The sequence below is a fragment of the Tiliqua scincoides genome, chromosome 2 (assembly GCF_035046505.1).
Source record: "Tiliqua scincoides isolate rTilSci1 chromosome 2, rTilSci1.hap2, whole genome shotgun sequence".
NCBI classification, from domain to species: Eukaryota; Metazoa; Chordata; class Lepidosauria; order Squamata; family Scincidae; genus Tiliqua; species Tiliqua scincoides.
Genome location: NC_089822.1, coordinates 243,352,569 through 243,373,678, shown reverse-complemented (window position 1 = coordinate 243,373,678; position 21,110 = coordinate 243,352,569). Strand labels below are relative to the sequence as shown.

Here is a 21,110-nt window from a genome sequence, read left to right as displayed (position 1 = left end):
TAATGTAGCATTTAAATTTACCCCAGAAATCAATACACAGCTGGTTTCAGCTTGTATTTGATCCTGCCCTCCATTATTTTTCTTGGAGGTCCTCCATGTTGAGGGTGCCTGGTCTTCTTCTGAGGTCACGCCACCTGGCCACCCTGGTTCTGTCCTGCTGCCCCACAAGAATGCACAGTACTAGCTCACCGCTATTTACTACTTGGAGCTTCCTACTTCAGAAGCTCCTGAGAAACAGTAAAGTCACCCCCGACCATTATGGGGTGACCTCCCTGCTGCCCTCTCCTCCCAAACAGAAACGCTGTTGTGCTGTATACTGTTCAGGCTCTTCCACCCCCCCCCCCACATCTTTAACGGTTCTTCAAACACCGACCCCGCCCCTTTAACGGTTTTTTTCAAACTCCAGCCCCGCCTCCTTTCGTCGCGCGCCACGCACCGAGAGGTCTGAGTGGAAGAGCCCTGCGCGAAGGTAGCCACGCCCCCTCCAGAGGGATAGACCAATCGTACGATTGCAAGGGCTCACCCTCTGCCACGGCTTCTCCACTTCGCCGCATGCGGGTGCGCATGCGCGCGCCAAGCAACAGCTCAACAGCCCACCGGTTGGAATGGTCCATCGGCTTGCCCCAGTGGCAGAAACGGATTGGCTGAGGAGGAACGTTGCGGGGCGCTAGGTGTGCGGGGGCGTGGCCACGCTGCGGAGGTGGTGTCTGTAGTCATAGAAAGGCACGGTGTTTAGCCGCTATTCCTCTCCAACAGCCTTTTTCTCCCCCTTTGGTGGAATGGAACGGTCCTATTGTCTTCCTCTTGCCCCCACTTTGCGGTATCGTCCATGAGCCCCCTTTTTTCCAATGAGGTGGGCGCTTCTGCGCATGCCCCTCCTTCGCTTAGGTACAGTAGTTCACTGGCTGGAGAGCGGTGAGTCCCTCACCGAAACTTTACTCTCCTATGCTCGCGCGGTGGTACATTCCACACAGTGTTTCAAAGGCGGGAGGAAGGCGCAGGGCGTTTGGGATGCCCGTGGGGGGGGGGGTGATGATGATAAGAAGGCTGTCTGCTTCCCCAACCTTTGGGCTCAGTGCAGTGGAAAGGGGAAGAGGAATGAGGGTGTATGAGCGGGGGAGGGGGGGCAATAAGTCTTGATGCCAGTCTGTGGGCAGGGAGGGCAGTCAGTGAGTTGGAACTAAAATTGAGTGTTGGGAGAGTTAGGATACACAAAAGAATTTCCCACCCAGCATGTTATTAGTCTGTGAAACTCGCTGCCACAGTATCTCTTTGCCCAGCCTGTAGTTGGTCTGTGGAACTCGCTGGCACAGTATCTCTTTGCCCAGCCTGTAGTTGGTCTGTGGAACTCGCTGCCACAGTATCTCTTTGCTCAGCCTGTAGTTCTGTGGAACTCGCTGCCACAGTATCTCTTTGCCCAACCTATAGTTGGTCTGTGGAATACCCTGCCACAGGATGAGGTGCTGGCATCTGGCCCGGGTGCCTTTATTGTCTCTCTTGATGTTCTTTCCCCCTCACACCAGAACCAGGGGACAGCCACTAAAATTGAGTTTTGGGAGAGTTAGGACAAACTAAAGAATGTACCTCTTTACCCAACATGTGGTTAGTCTGTGGAACTCCTTGCCACAGGATGTGGTGATGGTGTCTGGCCTGGATGCTTTTAAAAGGGACTGGACAAATTTCTGGAGGAAAAGTCCACCACGGGTTACAAGCCATGATGGGTATGTGCAATCTCCTGGTTTCGGAAGTAGGCTACTTCAAGATGCCAGATACAGGGGAGGGTATCAGAGTTCCTTCCCCCTGCCCCAGCTGCCTCCCCCTGCCAGAATTTACAGCAGTGTAAACTCTCCATGAAATTTTGAAAACCACTGCCTTAGGCTGTTCTCTCTGTTTCTATAGTTGGGATTAAAAGAAAGTTAGAATTTAATAAGTACCATTGACTCAATGGTACTCAATACCATTACTAAGTTACAGCCCAATCCTATGCATGTCTACTCAGAAGTAAGTCCCATTAGAGTCAATGGGGCTTACACCCAGGAAAGTGTGGATAGGATTGGGCTGTTAATTACATAAGAACAGCCCCACTGGATCAGGCCATAGGCTCTCTAGTCCAGCTTCCTGTATCTCACAGCGGCCCACCAAATGCCCCAGGGAGCACACCAGATAACAAGAGACCTCATTCTGGTGCCCTCCCTTGCATCTGGCATTCTGAAATAGCCCATTTCTAAAATCAGGAGGTTGTACATGCACATCATGGCTTGTAACCCGTAATGGATTTTTCCTCCAGAAACTTGTCCAATCCCCTTTTAAAGGTGTCCAGGTCAGATGCCATCACCACATCCTGTGGCAAGGAGTTCCACAGACCAACCACACGCTGAGTAAAGAAATATTTTATTTTGTCTGTTCTAACTCTTCCAACACTCAATTTTAGCGAATGTCCCCCCCCCCCCCGGTTCTGGTGTTATGTGAGAGTGTAAAGAGCATCTCTCCATCCACTCTGTGCATCCCCTGCATAATTTTGTATGTCTCAATCATGTTCCCCCTCAGGCGCCTCTTTTCTAGGCTGAAGAGGCCCCAACGCCTTTCCTCATAAGGAAGGTGCCCCAGCCCAGTAATCATCTTAGTTGCTCTCTTTTGCACCTTTTCGTTTTCTACTGTCTTTTTTGAGATGCTGTGACCAGAACTGAACACAACTAAAGTTGTTAGGGACGTTGGCTGTAATGAACATACAACCCATTAATTTTGGTGGGATTACTACTGTAATCCTGTGTACTCTTGTCTTGAAAGTAAACCATGTTGAGTACATTGGGAATATCAAATTGCACATAGTCATGGCTAACTTCTTTTGGGTTCAACCCTTGAATTTTGTATCCTTGAAAAATGTAGGTCATACCTTTATGTATCCTTGAGTGCCCCTCATTGTAAAGACCATTTCTATTATTTGCTCTTGACTTATCTTCCTTTAGTATAGTTTTGCTTACTCTCACCTGTGTATTCCTAGTTCCTCTTTTTTCTACCTTCAGATTTGCTTTGCACAGTCTCACCCGTGCTCATAATTCTCCATCTCCTGCTATCCAAGCTCCAGCCTGACTGTATGTTCTGTAAATTGGAGCAGGAACTAGTTTGTTGATTATATTGTAATCCACATATTTGTCCCCTTCCTCGTTCAGAACAAATTTGGAGTGTTGATCATTACATTAGGTGAGAGAAAAGGGAGCAGGATGAGAGGCTAAACCAGGACAGAGACATTAGGCTGTGCCCATATCAGAAAGAATGTTTGGGAATAAGCAATTGAGCATCCACGTTTAGTGCCAGATATCTCAGGCACGATTCCTGAAAATCAGATAAGTATTTTCTCATGCATTTTATTTTTTTGGAACATGGGAGCTGAAAAAGTCCTCTGCAGACTCTAGAATTACCTGCCCTTTTCTAGGGCTGAATGACTTGCACCAAAATAGCCTAAGTACATTCAAGCATGCACATGACATTAACGTTGGCATGTTCATGTACGTACCAAAATGAACTCAACATGTTCAGGCATGCAGCAAAGTAATGTTGACATGCTTACACTGTACACCAAAATAAATTCCAGAGGTAATGAAATATTGAAGGACTCTTACTCTGTTTTGTTTTTTAACCTGATAAATGCTTCTGTATAACGCTTGCTCTGTAGAAATAAATCCCAGATTAGCCATATCATAGAAAAGACTTTTGCCTAAGGCAGGGGTGCCCAAACCCCAGCCCAGGGGCCACTTGTGGCCCTCGGGGGCTCCCAATCAGTCCGGCTGGGAGCCCCCGGTCTCCAATGAGCCTCTGGCCCTCCAGGGACTTGCTGGAGCCCGTGTTGGCCCAACACAACTGCTCTCAGTGTGAGGATGGCTATTCAACCTCTCACCTGAGCTGTGGGACATGGGCTCCCTCCACTACTTGCTGTTCCATATCTGTGATGCAGCTGTGGCATTGAAGGAAAGGGTGGTCTTGCTTTGTGCAAGGTCTTTTATAGGCCTTGAGCTATTTTAAGACCTTCATTCATTCATACAAGTTCCATCTCTAATAAATTCAGTTATGTAAATTTCTTCAAATTTTAAATGTAATTTAATTCTTTTTTCTCCGGCCCCTGACACAGTGCTAGAGAGATGATGTGGCCCTCCTGCCAAAATGTTTGGACACCCCTGGCCTAAGGGTATGTTCACGTCATCAGAACATTTTCTAGTGTGTCTTCCCAAAGAGAAAACTGCACGACTCTGCCATGTTTAGACTTTCCACCGTCTTACTTGGAAAAGATGCTAGGCTGACAGACCTGTCCCCTCTCCCTCCTTTTTTAAAGATTTGGCATAACAGTAGCTATCCTCCAGTCCTCTGGCATGCTGGCCATTTCAAGTTGCACATTTAGTCAAAGACCAAAAGTTCACACTTGAGTTCCTTAAGAACTCTTGGAGGGATGAGATCAGCCTCAAGCCTCCTTTCCCAGAACAAATTCCACTGACAGATTTTTCAAGCCACAGAGGAGCTGAGAAAAGTCCTAAGTTCCTAACTAGGGCTTTTCTATTGGGGATTCCAGTTATATCTCCCTCCAGAAACTTGATACACCAGCTAAGAGTGCTTATTCAGAGGGAGAGACTAGCTCCCCCACCACAAGTGTGTGCAGTGCATTCACGGACTGCTTTTGGGCTCACCCCATGCCCATAAGACCTCAGTTCAGGCTACTCAGGGCTGCCCGCAAGCTGCAGACTTTGCTGCAACCTGAACCTCAGAACCTTCTTCCCCACTAATCACCCCATTTTCCTTTCCTCTTTCCTCCTTCCCTGCACGCAAATCTTCCCATCTCCCAGTTTTCTTTGGGAAACCTATGTCCCTTCTTCCCTCACATTTTCCCTTTTCTTGTCCTGCCCTTCCTTTGGGCTAGGCCTTAGATTGTAGGACAGAAATAAGCATTCCTTTAGAATCTACAGGAAATAGTCTAAATTGAGACTATTTGCAAATTTCGGCTTTGTCAGCTCATGAGTTACTCTGGGCTGTCCAACTTCCTGGTTTGCAACTGTATGGAATATTTAGGGCACAATCCTAACCAGGTCTACTCAGAAGCAAGTCCTATTTTGTTCAGTGGGGCTTACTCTCAGGAAAGTGTGGTTAGGATTGCAGCCTTAATGTTTTAGCTTTGAAGACTTTTCTACTGTGCATCTGGCAGTACAGTTCTTTAGTGCACAGACTGCTGCAGTCTGGTATGTTGTTGGCTTTGACCTCTTCTTTCCAGGAATCTTTGTTTATCTAAGGTGTTTGTGTACTGCTTTCCAAAATATCTATTTCCCCAAAGTGATTTGCAATAAGACAAGTCTTACTAGTATCACAAGTTGCTGTGCCTTTCATTTTTTTTCCGAGGTGATTTTTTTTGCCTTGTTCTGCATGATGGTGGCTAAAATCGAGGAGGAGGGTAAAATCAAGCAGATGTACTTCAACCTTCAATTTGTTTGCATGTTCAAGAGTTAAATCAGTGAACTGAAAGTGAATCAACAACTATCAGCAAAATCAGAGTTTCCTGACTCATTTCTCTTTTGTGCCAGCATGGAAGACCATTAGAGACCATATAAACATTAGCATGGTTATTGGCTGGAGTTCACAGTCCCATATAACAGCCCAGTTAAAGAGTCCTCCTCCATCAGAATTCTAGTGATACACCACTGTCTTTCAAACTTATAATGCAACAGTGCATACTCAGGATCGGTTAGCAGTTAAGGCATAACTTATCTGGACTAGGTCATGCTGAGGGTGCACACTTAGGAGCATCAGGAATGCCTTGCTGGATCAGACCAAAGTCCATCTCTAGACTATTCTTTCCAGGAGTTCACCTTTCCCAGGGTGGTTCTGGTGGACCACCAAGACACTTGGTAAAGTTGGCCAGAGGTCCGTAAGTAGATCAGCCTATTTTCTGCAATATCAATTCTGCAATTTTCTGCAATACCATGCAAAATCAATTACTGGTTATGTAATCAAGTATAGATGATAGCACACTTGAAAAAAAGTGCTGACTTCCCTTCCACCACCAAATCATGTTCCTATCCTGCTTCTCCATGCTTTTACTGGTCTGGTGGTAGAGAGACAGTAGCAGCATGGGGAAAGGAGAAAAGGAAAAACTTTCCCAGTTGCCAATGAAGCACATAGAGCAGAATACCAGGAGGCCTTGGGGACTTGAATATTCCCAGAGCTACTGTTGCTGTTCCACTGCCACCAGACTGATAAAAAAAAATTGGGTGGGGGAGTGTGTTTGAAAGTGCTATTAAGAGGGTGTTTTGTTGTTGGCGGCTGGTGCCATTTTCCTTGCCTAAATTGGCTCAGAAAATGAGCTGAAGTCTCTTCTAATTGGGGGGGGGGAGGAATCCCAAAATCCAAGGCAACTGACAGAAGCCTCACCTATCTTTATAAGCAAGTCACTAAGATTATATAAAGGACAATTTAAGGACTTTAGAGGAGCTCTGCTGGATCAAGGATCTGGTTTCCCCAAGTTTTCAGCTAGATGCTCATGAAAATCCCTCATGAGCCCCCTCCCAAAGATTACTGCTCTGAAATAAAGGAAGAGTGAATATGCACTTAAGCCATTTCTGCCCAGCATTGTATATATGCAACAGGGACCAAATGTGTACATCTGTGGGTCAGCCAAAAATGGGTTAAAGTAGGTTATTTATGTAAATACAGTGTACATGCACTTTTCAAATAGAAAGGTATTGATTATTTTGTGTAAATTGAAAACCATTTATACACTGAAAAAAGCCATCAAATTACTCTTAACAATAACTTTGTCCCTCAACGGCAACATTCATTTAACAACACCTATTTGTGACAAAAAAGAGAAAATGTAATGGCCAGGTAACATCTGAACAAGGTAAGTGTCTGCTTGTAGCCATGTTGTTAGGCCCACGTGCAGGGCCCCAGCTGTAACCAACTTCCAATTAGTGCATACCAGGCTTGGGAGAACTATGGAGGAGGCCGCTTCACAGGGCCCTCTGATATCATACCAAGCTACCAAGTGGGCTTCAAGGCCAACTTGATTAACAACAGGGTTCAGCTGTGAACGTCTCAGGTTGGGAGGGGGGATTCCACCATGAGTAAGAAGGCTTGTGGCACGTCCACCTCTAGAATTTTCGGCTGGAACCGAGTTCTGATTGGTGGATGGGTCAGGAGACCCATAAAGGTGAGGGAGAAGAGTTTCTTTGTTCTAACTTTGTCTCTGGCTGAGGGGGCCTGAGACCCTTGACCACTCTGGCAAGAGCCAACTTGTCTGCAGCAAGATGTGTCAGATTGGACTTTGGAAAGCTAAGACTTTGGTGAGTGATAGAGTTAGGAGTTAGTTGTTATCGTTTTATTAGGCTGGGTGTTGTATTGGTGTGCTCTTTTCTAAATTCCTAAACGTTTGACTGATGCAGTGCTGTCTGTATAACTATGCTTTAAACATTTGTTCAATAAATCCTACTTATTTCAACTGACTGGATTATTGGGATTGGAGAAGCCACAGGGACTGGTTGTGGGAGGCAATCCAGTGTGTCTGGGGTGTACCCTGGGGGGCTGGGGTACGACTCAGGGGAGGGTTCCCCAAATTTGACCTGGCTACCAGGATTGGAAGCTCTGCGGTTTAAGAGCTATTTGACAACTGGTCTTGAATAGACCTGCAGGTACCAAGTGACCATAAGGGTTTATGGCCACTTGATCACCCTGAAAGTAATAAAGAGATTACACGGCCGTTAAGGAGTGTGGTCTGATTTCCTTCACACTATTTTGGGGGGAAAAAATTACAGTGCTTTAGGTGTAAATATTGATGAGCAATTTTATGATGCTGATAATATTCAGGATTCAGAGATTACATTTTTAAAGAAGAAAACAGTTGCCCGGCCACTAATTCCAAATTGTATTTAAATTTATCACTTTTTAATTTACTTCACCAGAAGTATCATTGTGTGTCTTTAGAAAAAATAAGTTTTTATTCTTATTTTTCTTAACAGAGTGGTAAAACGGGGCCATTAGTCATATAACCAGAGATGGCATCCCATTTAGCACAAGAAGTTCAGCTTGCTAAAAGGCATGAAGAAATGTAAGTACAGTACTTGTTTCAGAAGAAATCCTTTCTCCAGGATTTGGAAACAACAGTTGTCCAGCCACTTAAAACTTTAATGTTAATTTCGAATTTGAAGTATTTTCCCAGACCTGTCATTCATACCAATATAAATGCCAGGCATTTATACTGGTTTATGTGACCAAAATAAGACCAACTAGGGAACAGTTCTGTGTGAACTGCTTTTGTAATTATTAAGGTACTTCTGGAATGGTACCAGTATCTCAGTGCAGTATCATTTCTGTCTGATCTCAGTAACAGTTCTAACAATAGGAAACTGTGCCCTTCTGTCAAAGACAAATGAAGATGCTGCCTCTAGAGGGAGCTATGCTTCCAGTGCTGCTGCTCAAATGAAATGCTAAATCCTGGCATTGAGTTATCCTGATTACGTTCCAGCTACTGCTGAGCAATTGAATTCTGCCCTCCAAAATTCAACAGACAGTTTCTTTTCTGTGCAGTATTTTTTCCATATTGAATTTAAAAATTTAGAATACAAGCAGGTATCTGACAAAAGTTTATAACTGAATTATAAACTGAGTTATGTGTTGGCTGTGTAGATCTGGGTTTTCTCATTTAAAAGTGGCTTGTAAAACAGAGGTCTGTATCTGTACACTCACTCTCTCGGTATCAAAAAATCTTCACACAATTATTTCCTTTATTTTATATATCTTCCATACACAGGAACATTTTGCAGTAGTTGTTTCTGCAATGTGGAGACAGCTTACAAATTGGACACTGAAACCACTCGTGCTGCCATTTTTATCCCACCTCCCAGAATGGCTCCAAAGGGGAGGGGGAAGGACTGCTTGCACGCCGCAATGAGGCTCCCTGCAAAACTTAATGCTTTGCACCCCTTCTCGCTATGCCACTGCAGTCAGGCAAAGAGAGCATTAGCAATATTTAGACAGAGTTACAAATAATATAGAAATTATCATGATGTAGTGTAGTGATTTCTAGAGCTTGAGGATCAGGATGTTCCACAGTTTGAATTGCATATTTGCCATGAATTTTCACTAAGTGGTCTTAAGCAAGCCATTCTCTCTCAGTCTTAGCTTCCAAGCTGTAACATGGGAATGATAATATTTATAGGGTTATTGTAAGGATTGCACTAAAATAATACATGTGAAGTGCTTTCCACACTTCGAAAACACTGCACATACTTTTATTCTTATTCTTGTTTTATTATATCCATGCAACAGATATTTACACATCTTTAGCAGATCAAGTAGCACATTATCCCCCCCCCCTTTTGTTGGCTGCCTTAAAAACAAATCACCAGCCACCAACTCTGGGCCGAATCCTATCCATCTTTCCAGTTCCAGTGCAGCCACAATGCAGCCCCGAGGCAAGGGAACAAATGCTCCCATACCTTGAGGAGGCCTATGTGACTGTCCCCCCACTGCAGGATGCAGTGCCTGCCCCATTGATATAGCTGCACCGGCCCTGAAAAATTGGATAGGATTGGGCTTTCAATTTTCTGTTTTATCGCAGTGTGGTAATCCAGCTATCAAAGTTTAATGGGTTCCACTGCTCTTACATATGTTACTGGGTCCTGTGCACTGCTCAGGAGAAGTTAAGAGTTGCCTCTCCTCTTGTTAACGTTGTGATTACTGTTCTAAGCCATAGTCATTCATCATATCTATAATGCTTTTCTCTCTGTCACAGTCTGAACGTACATTTATCCAGTGAATGTTGAAACCACCCAATACTACAATTCTTCTCTTTGGTTGCTTCCCTGATTTCCTCCTCCATCTCAAGATCATCCTGAGCACTGGTCAGGGGGCAATAATATGATACATTCCTAAATTACTTTTTGGAGATGGTATTTTCACCTGAAATAATTCTGCAGAGAACTTTGTTTCTCTTAAGTGTTCTAATCATTCAACTCCATGCTCTTTGTTGGATAGAGCAGCACCATCTCTAGTGTGTCCTTTCACGACTAATCCTCCCACTCAGTGTTCCAACACTGTTGACTCTTACATTGTTCTGATATGCCTACCAAATCTGTGTTCTTTAGTATCAGGTCCCTCACTTGCCTTATCTTGACTTTGAGGCTTCTGGCATTAATATATAAATACCTACATGTTGTGCCATTTTACAAATGTCCTTTTTGTGTGCAACTTATGCTACAACTCTTCAGTCTCTCTAAACAACTGTCAGTTTCTGTGTGCTAGTTGCCAAGATGTCCCCTCGCATCCCCTTTGGAAATATTTTGGAAGTATTTACGCCATCATTCTTATGAGAGGGTTCATCCCAAACAAGATACATACATCATAGTTCCTGTTGGCCTCACAAGTAGGTTTAAGCACTCCTTGGCAGACTTCTGGATTTTAAACTCTTGAAGGATGGTTCCATTTTGGTTTGAGTGGGTTCTGCGTCTTTTATACAGGCATTGCTTATCCCAGAATGCTCCTTGGGGCCTTAAAAATCTAAATCCTGTCTCCTGACACTGCTAGCCCACCCAAGCATTGACACCCTACAACTCTGCCTATCTTATAGAATCTGCACATGGAACCACTAGTATTTTTGAAAATGCTGCCTTGAGGGGGGATCTTGGACATCTACAGCTTACCTATAAGAACATTGGCTTCCTGGACTTAATGACTATATTTCCTGGTGCTGGTGGTACCAACATGTACCATGATTACTGACTTGCGCCATCTTTCAACTTCTCAGATAACCTTTGCACCAACCAAATGTCACCATGTGGTTGTCATGGCTGTCACAAATCTGTTTCTCTATGTTTCTAATGATCAAATCTCCTACTACCAGGAGTTCTGTGGAAAATAATGTCCAAAATCAGACACATCAGGGTAGGAAAAAACAACTTATCCAGGGAGACTCTGATATAAATGTTGATAATAAAGTTGGGATCTAAAAACAACCTTCTTATACAGTTAAAATGAGGGTAGGACCTTAGAAAAACTTTGTGCAACAAAGGAAAGTTTTGAAAAGACCATACCTCGCAGGAACAAATTCAGGTGATTATTTACAGATGTTGATTGCAAGAAAGAGAAAAGAATATGCTTTTAAAAATTGCAAGTCGGTTGAACAGATATGTGAAGTCAAACTTAGATATGTAGCAACTTTCCTTCCAAACATGGCAGTTCACAGAGTCTACACCCTTATTAGCAGAACCTAGTTAAGCCATAAAATAGCTAATGCTTCTGATTACTAACTGCATTGGAAGCACATCTCTTCTGAGGCATTCAGTGCCGGGTGTCTCATTTGTGCTTGTTGTACAACACAACAGTTACTTTCTCCATGGGAGCACAGCAAGGAAGGGACTTCCTGTGCTTCTTTCCTCCTTCAGTGCACCCACGCTGCATTCAATATAATTAGAGAAAAAATGGGTGAGGGTAAAAGGTTGTTGTTTTCCTGTCTGTTGTGCAGAAAAAAGGGTCTGCCTATTTATGAGACATTTTTCTCTTTTGTAGAGTATCTCAGAGGTTGGTGTTGCTCCAGCAGATGGAGAATCATCTAAGAGACAAAGAGGCTGAGAAGACATGGCAAACGCAAGAAGCTGATACAGCTCATAAAAGAAACACAGTACTTTTAAATGCAAGTTTCTGTCCATCAACTATATATAATATTTCCATGTGATATTTTAAGATGATTGTTTTCTAGTAGTGACTAACCTGATCAGGTCTCTGTGGTGAAGACAGTAGAGATGAAGATTATTTAACCCTAGGTGTGACAAGGAATATTTTCTGCTATTCCTGTGACAGCAAGGATGGTAGAGGCTAGGGACATGTCAAACACCACCTCTGTTTCCAAGATACAGGCAACTAGGAAGTTTTGTTGATTCTGTTATTATTAATATATCAGTAACGTACAAGCTCTTTATTATTGCAATACTAAAGCAGGGGTCTCCAAACGTTTTGACCAGAGGGCCGCATCAAATATCTGGTGCAGTGCTGAGGGCCGGAAAAAAAATTTAAATATAAAATTTAAATAAATAAATTAGAGTGAATAAATGATGAGTGAGTAAATGAATGAATGGGCTCATTCATTCAACCTCTCTGGCTCTCAGAACACCCTCCAGACACAACCAGAACATAGCTCCAGTTGTGTTCAGTTGAGTGGGCCAGAGGCTTTCAGGGGACAAGAGGCTGGCTGTGGGCGGCATCTGGCCCCCGGGCCGGGGTTTGGAGGCCCCTGTACTAAAGTATAGCAGATTGGTTTTAGGAGGGAATAATTGCATACTGGCAGTGGGTAGAGGCAAAACCCACAGCATCTACTGGAAAAAATTAAACAATAATATTTTTAGTCCTATGCAGTGCTTAAAACATATAGTGGAGCATTCTAATAGCAGGTCATGTGTCATCGTTAATATCAGTCCAGAATGTGGGAGGATAGTTTCTGGTCTTGTGACGGTCTCGCGCAAAAAGAAAAGGATACGTTCAGGGTGTATTTGTGTTGTTCTGAAGAAATCTAATTCCACATTCAGTTGGTTTCCATTATAGGCAGCACAGACTTTAAACTTAAATGTTTGTTAAACTTGTGTGACTTGTTTGTTAAACTTGTGTGTCCAGTTTTTTATATTTCTCTTGGCAAAATGGCTGTCATTATGACAGCCAGGTTTTCTGAGTGGAAAGAGGGCCTGTGCATTGCAGAGATTTTTGTACATTACCATGGCAGAGATAATTTGGCAGACGCACATTTTCCAACTGATGCGTCCCCCAGCAGGATCCCTGTTGCTGAAGACTAATCCACCCCATGTCAGTGACAGTGGGGTGATTTTGACATCACAGTAAGTTATGTCCCTAAGCCTGTGCTTCACTTCTCCTCCTAGGAATGAATTGAAGCCATGCACCTATATAGAAGAAGCAAAAGGGTATACCCAGGGACCACAAAAATTGGGAACCAAATCTTCCCTCCTCCTAAAGGCATAGCCAGATTCCAGTTTCTGTTCTTTACAGTATGGCTATATTGGGTCAGTGACTTTTCTGGGCATAGATGGAAGCTTGAAAGCCTACAAGACCCAGGGAGCTTTTTTGGGAATAAAAATTGAGTCTAGACTGACCTTTTATTTCTTGGAGAAAGTCTTTTGCCTGGTGTTTTGCCAGGCACTGCAAGTTATTTTAAGCTTGCAATGTCTGAAGCACTTAGTGGGGAGGTAGAGAAGTACTGCATGTGAGCTCCAGGTTATGGAGCCCTATCTGTGTACCCTCTCTCAGTACACCATGTAAAGATAAAGGAGTCCTTTGAGCAGTTTGACAGTCCTTCCAAAGAAGGTGCTCTGAGCTCATGATATTTCTTTCGCGCTTGCTCACCCATTCCAATAAAGGCGATCTCCACACATTTTATGACAAAACATTTCTCTAGGAGTGAGCCAAGACATGAGAAATCGTCCCAGTTCTTTCTTTCTCCTGGCTCAAATTCAGCAGGTTCTACTGTCTCTAAGGAAACCATTTCCAACTGGCTGATTACTGACTCTTCCCTTTAGGCAAGCATAAACACAAGATTCGTTTTTTATATCAAGGACTTTTTTTCCCCTATGGTGATAAGATTGAATTCTTTGCAAATAAGAGGCATTCTTGTCAACCATCTATAGATCAGCATATATGCATTCACCACTATGATCATATTGAACCTAACTTCTTTCTTGATTCGTCCTGGGAGCATGTCTGTTCCTACCGTGTTTCTCCCCCACTTAAAAAACAAAAAAGTGCATGCTTTATACCCCTCACAAACATATACACAGATCTATTTACAACTGTGTCTTAAAGTACATTCACCTTGCTGCTTTTCCACTGCTTGTGGTGTCGTGTTTTGTGACAGTGTGTCTTTGTTTTATTTTTCTAGAGACATCCCTGGGGCAGAACAGTCTCAAAGAGTGCGGATGTGTCACCTCTTTCTTTGAAAAATGGGAAATTACTTCCCTTTAATTGCTTTGTTCGAAACATGTTATGACAGATCACCCACTCATCCACTCTGCTCTTTTTGGAGCTGGGTTCTGTAACCTTCTTGTGCATATTTCAGTTCAGTGCATATGAAATTATTTCTGTCTAGAGCCGAAAGGGGAATTTGCACATGGTGGGACTCCTAGTTCTTCACAGGAACTGGCATTTGGCTCTATTTTGATGGAATGAGCAGTTGAGAGCTTTGAAGAAGTCTCAGTGTAATCTTTAAAAAGAAACACTTGAAACACTGAACTGATATTTTTATTTCTGCTCCTGGCCAGCCTTCATTAATGTGCTGGACTCAGTATGTTGAGTTCAAGACTGCAGTAATTCCATATAGTTTCAGTATATTAAGTCAGGGATCACTTCTGTAACCAGGTTTTTGCTCCTCTCCCTGTCTTGTGTAATAGAAGGCAGTTCAGGACAGGAAATGTTGTCATTTTATGAATGTGAAACAGGGTCAATCGTGAGATAATTGCTGTACTGCAAGCGTTGGTTGGCTACTATTAATCCATATAGCCTGCATTCTGCACAGGAGAGAAATTTACAATACAATCCTATGCAAGTCTACTCAGAAGTATGTGCCCTTTAGGGACCTACTCTTGAGTAAGTGTGTATAGGACTTTAGCCTTAATCTATCATCTTGTTACTGTAAGAATGTGGTTTCCAAAATTCAGTTTATACCTACACAGTTCACATTTTTTTAGCTCTCACTTGCAAAGGAGGTGACAACTGTGCATGCTAAAACAATGGTTTGAAGTGAGACGGTAGACTGAATAATTGAATCCTCTAGGAGTAATATTTAAAAGCATCCAAGTTATACAGAATATTCCCTGTCTACCATCGCGTTGCTCTGAATAATTTCTCCAAGTGTCAGAAATGTTAGAGCATTCGTGGAAGAAATAAAAGCATATGTATGACCATCAAAACAAATTGTCTGGCAGGAAAAAGCAGTATTAGTAAATGTAGATATATTAATTTTATTCTCGCTTTAACAGGCATGCCGCACTGCAGATGCTTTCTGATAACAAAATAAAACAGGAATGAGATCCATGCAGAATACTATATTAGAACCTTGAAAAGAAGGTTCAGATTTATGTGCCAACTTTAGAAAATTGTTCCCGTTACGAGGCATTGTACATTTCACAGTTACCATGTGGAGAGTTGTTGATTTGGCTTTCTCAGAAATACACCGATGATGCCATGATGAGGTGTTGTTGTATCTGACTGCATTTAAATGAAATAGCTTCGGTTATGTTTTTAACTAAGAAAAGAGTTACTGCTCCTCTCTTGGTTGTAACTGAAATTTTGTGTTTCCAAATCTGAGACATGACTGACACACAAATATTCAAGCTTGGCTTGTTTTGTTAGTTGCATTTAAAGGAAGAATTTTTTTTAAAAGAGTAGTTTTAAATTTGAGGATGTTTGGATTGCAGTCCTATACGCACTCTGCAGGACTTCCCAAGCATCATAATGCTTAAAAATAGCTATTGCGATCACAAACTGGAAGTGGGTCGCGATGGCTATGTTAATGCATTCTGAGGCTCCCTGCACACATCCCCCAGGAGGCCAGCGCTGCCAGGCGTAAGTTCAAAACACTTTCATCCCTAGCAGCCGTGGTTCCCAACTTCCATGTAGAAGTTTGGGAACCACTGCTATACACAGTTATATGGGAGTAAGCTTTATTGAACTCACTTCAATATACACACAGGATTGCACCAGAAGTGTGAGATTTGGACTGGGAATCTCAAGTCCTATATTATAGCCCTATTTCACTTCACTAGGTGATGCTGGGCTGGTCATTATCTCTTAAACTCCCCTCACAGGGTTGCTATGAGAATAAGACGAGATGACCACCTGCATGTTGACCTGGAAAAGATATGGGCATACAGATGTAAGTAAGGAGAGTTTTATGGACAGCGCTACTGTTCTTGAGATTTTTAAAAGCAACTGTAGCACTGATGATGATGTTATATCAGCATTCTCAATTTTGCCATTCTTCACTTCTTCCTGTTTCTCATATTAAATTAGTGGTATTTGCTGGATGTTGCAGGGACCACATACAGCCTGACAGCTTCCCTTGTCTGTCTGTCTGTCCCTTGATCTCCCTCCTATCAGAGCTGTCTTAGAAACTTTTGTAAAGCTACAATGTGTGAAATCATGGTGCCCAAAAATTGCATTTCATGTATCCAATCTGTCTGCACTGCTGACTTCTGGAATATTGAAAAGAATTGCCCAATGCAAACCCTGTCAGCAACCCTTAAAGGAAAAATCCCAAAAAGACAGGGCTGCCTCTAGCTTTCAAGCAGCATGCAAAGGTGCCATCTAATCTTTCAGCAGCATCTTTTTCTCCCCCGAAAGCATATTTCACCTTCCGGCAGCAATTTCTGTCATTGCCTGTCATTAAATCAGTATTTTGAATGACAATAGGCTTCAAAATATGCTGTATGGGGAAAGCAGCAACAAAAAGACATATCTGGTATGTAGGCTGTGCCAAAAGTGCCTTTCTCTACTAAAATCAAAACAAGCCAGCATTTTTTTTTTTCTGTTGTCCCGGAGTATCTTATTTATAACAAACATAGTTTGGAATAAATTAAAGGAGCCAATACACTGATTATCTCAGCCTGCATTGTGTAATCCTGCAGAAATATTCATAGGGCAGGGCAGAAAGTGCTACATTGGATTATGTTAATCTGCCCTAGAAAACCAAGTTTGAATGGAGGTGTCTTGTTGTTTTGACAGTTGACCCCAGTTGTCAGCTGGGGCCAAGAGGGAAGCACTTTGGTAGGAGTCTACATTTCACGGAGTGACTGCTCTGTCATTTAATCTCTTGAGCTGTTAACCTGACACCATGAACCACCCTCTTTTAGCGAGATCAGGAGGTGCTGCACTTCTATAAATGCACAAGTGTGGGAAGGTTAGCTTGCATCCTTCTTCAGGTCTTGGTATGCTAACAGCCTCTGAAATGGTCACTTCTTTTCATTGTTGTCGGCAATAAATTAGGTCCATATCCTTTCATCCCTCTTTGTACTGTTTTTACTTCTGGTAATATTTCCATTGGTCACTTGACTCCTTGTGAGCATTGTATCTTTTTGGCCTTGTTGCTCCAGCATCTCTATTCTTTTGAGCTGCCATGCCTTAGGAATTATGGGAAGTCCCTTTGGGGAATTTCCTTTTTTTTTTTTAAACTTAATTTTTAAAAACGCCTTACTCTTCACACTCACTTTCTGCTCCCGACGCTGCCATCTGCTATCCTCTCTTCTTCCATCTCTGTTCAGCATTGGCTCCTTCACACCCCACTCCCACGCCCCTTCCCATCTCTCTTAATTTGCCCAAAAGGCCTGCGCTTGATCTCTTTAATGTTTGTGTATGAAACTCAGCCCACAAAAGAGAGGGGGGTGTTGCAACTTCAAGGAGGCTTTTTTTTCCTCCCCTCTCCAATCGAGCCTAGTTCTCTGTGAACCCAACACATGGAAAGTGGAAGCCCATGTGCAAATTTCCTAAGAAAAGCCAATAGAGGTGAGTTTTCATTGGAGTTTGAATGTCTGGTGAACAGCTTGCTGCCTCTCTCCATCTTTGAGCACATGTTATGCATGCATATTAGCAAGTCATCTTTGTCTTGAGCAGCGAAGAGCTCCAACAGAATTGCTTTCTTTCTCCTTTGCTTCATTACTTTGACTTCATCCCATGTGCGCAACAAATGCTTTCTCTCCTAAATGGTGAATCATCTTCACTGTAAATTACCCAAGCACATAAAAGTTCAAAGCAGGCACAGGGCTCTCCAGAAAAAGTACCTCAGCAATAAAAACTGCTCACCCTGGAGGTGCTGGTCAAGGGTATAGTTGATTTGTTTAAAATCGATGATACTGATCCTGTTCCTCAAAAATTATTTTCATGAAGATTTTATGTTACAATGTGAATAAAGAATAACCACTTTGGACGAATTCAGGCATTTCCTGGGAAGTCGTGAGACAATATTTATCGATAATAGTAATGTCATTGTTCTTTTGCGTTTCCATTGTCACAGATGGGCTAAGAACCATTTCACATTACACTGCAGCAAACCCAAGTTTGCCACTGAATGTGTGGCTCCTTAGGAAGCCAAAGGCAATTCCATCTTATGAAAGAGTGTACCAGTACACATGCAGAAACGTATTTGTTGCTCTGATACTTTGTGCTTTTAGATAAAAAATACCTTAGGTATATTTCTAAATGTCATTGCTTATAGACAAAGTCACCACAATCCGAAACTTGAAAGAAACAGAGCCTTCAATAACTGCAGAGACACACGTATGCATTTGCTGTAACAGTGACTGCAGTGCAATAGAAACAAAGTTGAACCAAAACTGGATGTGAGCAGTTGCACCTACCACGTGCTTAGATATCCCAGCAACTTGGGGGCTCTGACTCCTTTTGCATGTGTTGTACAAGTACCGTGTGTAAATTCATGTCACTGATAAATTACTAACAACCTGGACAACTGAAGAAATGTCTTGGTTGTTGTGGTTGCTAAAAAGAAAATTAGATTGCATATGTATGAATTCTGGAAGCGCCAGAATTTAGAAAAGATTGTCCATGTGTTAACAGGATATAGAAACAGCAAGGAAAAAACTACATTCAAGAGAGCACTTGCTTCTACACCCTGATACTGTCAATCTCGAGGTAAGCCTAAAGACAAACTCTCATCTTTTCAGTTTTAACAAGAGCATTTGTTGCCTTTAATGGTGATGTTAAAGAACAATATTCTTTACAATGCAGTCACTGCAGGGACCTGGTGATTTGCAACTGATTCAGGCCCTTTGTTAGGCTATTAAAATGAATGTTGCAGGAGGCAGCATCTCCTTTTGCTTGATACTGCTTTAGTTGGGTGTCAAATTCTGTTTCTTTGATGCCACAATTTCTGTTTTCAATACATGGTATGTTATCCTTATGGAATCCAAAACTGATGGGGATAAAGGCTGCTTCTCACACTCAAGTATTTCATGTTTTGAGGACTTATCTCAGAAATGCTAAGTGACTGTTTTGAAAAAAAAATATGGATTCTAGAAAATCAGCCTGCAGTAAATGATCAGGGAGACAGAATAGTCAGAATTCCTCCAGAGCCTAGTGTCATTGCAAGAATTATCTCCTTCCTTCCTCCCAACTCAAAGTTTGGGAGGAAGCCTGGAGGCCCGGCCTTATTCATGTTCTGTTCTTTGGAGATGCTTCAGATACCTTGAAAGTACAGTGGTAAAATAGGTAAGCTCCAATCCTCCTCCTAAGCTTGGAGTTGGAGAAGAGAGTGGGAGATTCTCCCTGACTCTTCATTGTCCTTTGAGATGCTTTGTATGCCCTCATAGCCCAACATGACATCAGAGAAAACGCCCCCCCCCTTCACCATTGAATGGGCAGCAGAGTCCTGGTAGTGGTCACAAATTCTGAGTGACAGTTTGTTTTCTTGCACATTCAACATTTGGAAGTAGCTGTGGATTCATTACACATAGAATTTTATCCTAAAACTGTGAAAGCGCAATGGCTTCAAAATCCTTTAAATGAATACTGTTCATTCTTGTATTTTTGTAAATGCCAGAGTTTTTTTCAGACCCCAAATAATTAACATTGTCTTAACCAAGGATTTTATTGTTAATGATCCTGGAAATGATTTTGTGGTTCAGAGGAGCATAACTTCTGTGTAACTTAGTGAAACAATTATAAAGTTCAAGGATTACCATTCTAATACATTATTCACCACAAGAGGGCACATCCAATCATTTCAGATTTACTCTAGGCATTGAAATCCTTCCAGCTTCCATTATATTGTATAATTGAGGGATTTGAGATTTAGTACCAAAGTAGTTTGGCCTTTTCTAAATTACTTCACACATAAAACAAGCTTTAATAACACATTGTATGTTTGGATTGTTTTGTGATGGGTTGGCAAACATAATAGATTACATTGTGAAGCAAAGTTAAATTGTATACTGTATTTGTCTCTTTTCCAGACTCTTTACTGGGCGAAAATAGATGAATCCATCCCCAAATGGGAAGCATTTTTTTTAGGAAGAACACAAACCCCTATTGGCATTAAAACCATCAAACCAGCAAAGCAGGGCAGAAGTTCCATTAAAGGATCCATACCAAGATAAACAGGAAGCAAAAATCAAACTAGGTTCAGTGGGGGGGGGGGATCTGCTCATTAAATGACTATTTAAATTTTGTTGTATAAGCACTGTTTTAAATCAACATGGAAGAGTTGAACAGAGCAGGAGCTACACAAAAGTGACTTCACTTCAGATGTGGGCAACACACTGCAGAGTATAAATTCAGCTGTTCAATTGCATAATGAAACATAATGAAACATAATGAAATTTCATAGTCAAAATGAAAAAAGGGGAGGTAATCTGTCACTTTCACAATGGATGAGTGTTTTTCCCAATAAAAGTGGAAACAATTATTGATCCAGTTGTTTGTCCCATGAGAAGATTTGCTTCATGAGAGGGCGTATGATTCACATCAAGGTATGAGAGGTGGGGGTGAATTTAGCTGATAACTGAGGACTCAAAGCACAGGCTAAAGAAGAAATTGGATGTTCCCTCTTAACCAGACCATTCCCTCTAAACTGGACCATATTTCCTCCTCCCCAGGAACAAGTCACATTGGTTTTAACACAGGTTCACTGGCTAACTATTGCTCCATTCTCTTATAATATTTTTGCCTCCAGTTGGTATAACAGAATTTAACCACAGAATTTTGGGATTTTGCATCCCTGAAAAACCCGTTATTAACTCAGTTTTGATTGTGGAATTGATTTTCCACCACCAAGCACAGCAACAGAAGCCCATATCAGGCAATATTTTATGTGGGCATATTTGTCAAAATGCTTAAACAAGCACCTCTGTGGTTTCTCATACCTTAAAATTAGTATGAATGCCCTCATTTTTGTCAGCTTCAATCTGCAGCTCTGAACAGTGGAATATAATTAAAGAGTTACGGTCTGTATGCACATTTTATACTTGACTGTTAAGGACGTGGATTTCTATATTGTCAAATGAGCATCTGAAGAAAATCACAAGTGGGAACAGGTGGGAGGTGTGGATGTGTGGACGTGTTTGGAGCCAAGTTGC

The 21,110-nt window shown here is 42.2% G+C and overlaps 1 protein-coding gene across 3 annotated transcripts; it reads left to right on the top strand.

Annotated features, from left to right (window-relative positions):
- The first annotated feature begins 556 nt into the window (after positions 1-556).
- On the top strand, positions 557-20,440 carry CEP15 (centrosomal protein 15). 3 transcript variants are annotated; one of them, XM_066617254.1, is made up of 5 exons: positions 557-671; positions 7,992-8,080; positions 11,539-11,662; positions 18,595-18,669; positions 19,989-20,440. In XM_066617254.1, exons 2-5 carry the CDS (start codon positions 8,028-8,030, stop codon positions 20,130-20,132), a joined length of 396 nt encoding a protein of 131 aa, XP_066473351.1. In that variant the 5' UTR covers positions 557-671; positions 7,992-8,027; the 3' UTR covers positions 20,133-20,440. The 3 variants fall into 3 exon arrangements, with proteins under 3 accessions (XP_066473351.1, XP_066473352.1, XP_066473350.1); XM_066617255.1 differs by lacking the exon at positions 557-671 and adding an exon at positions 720-888; XM_066617253.1 differs by lacking the exon at positions 557-671 and adding an exon at positions 720-915.
- Positions 20,441-21,110: the final 670 nt, after the last annotated feature.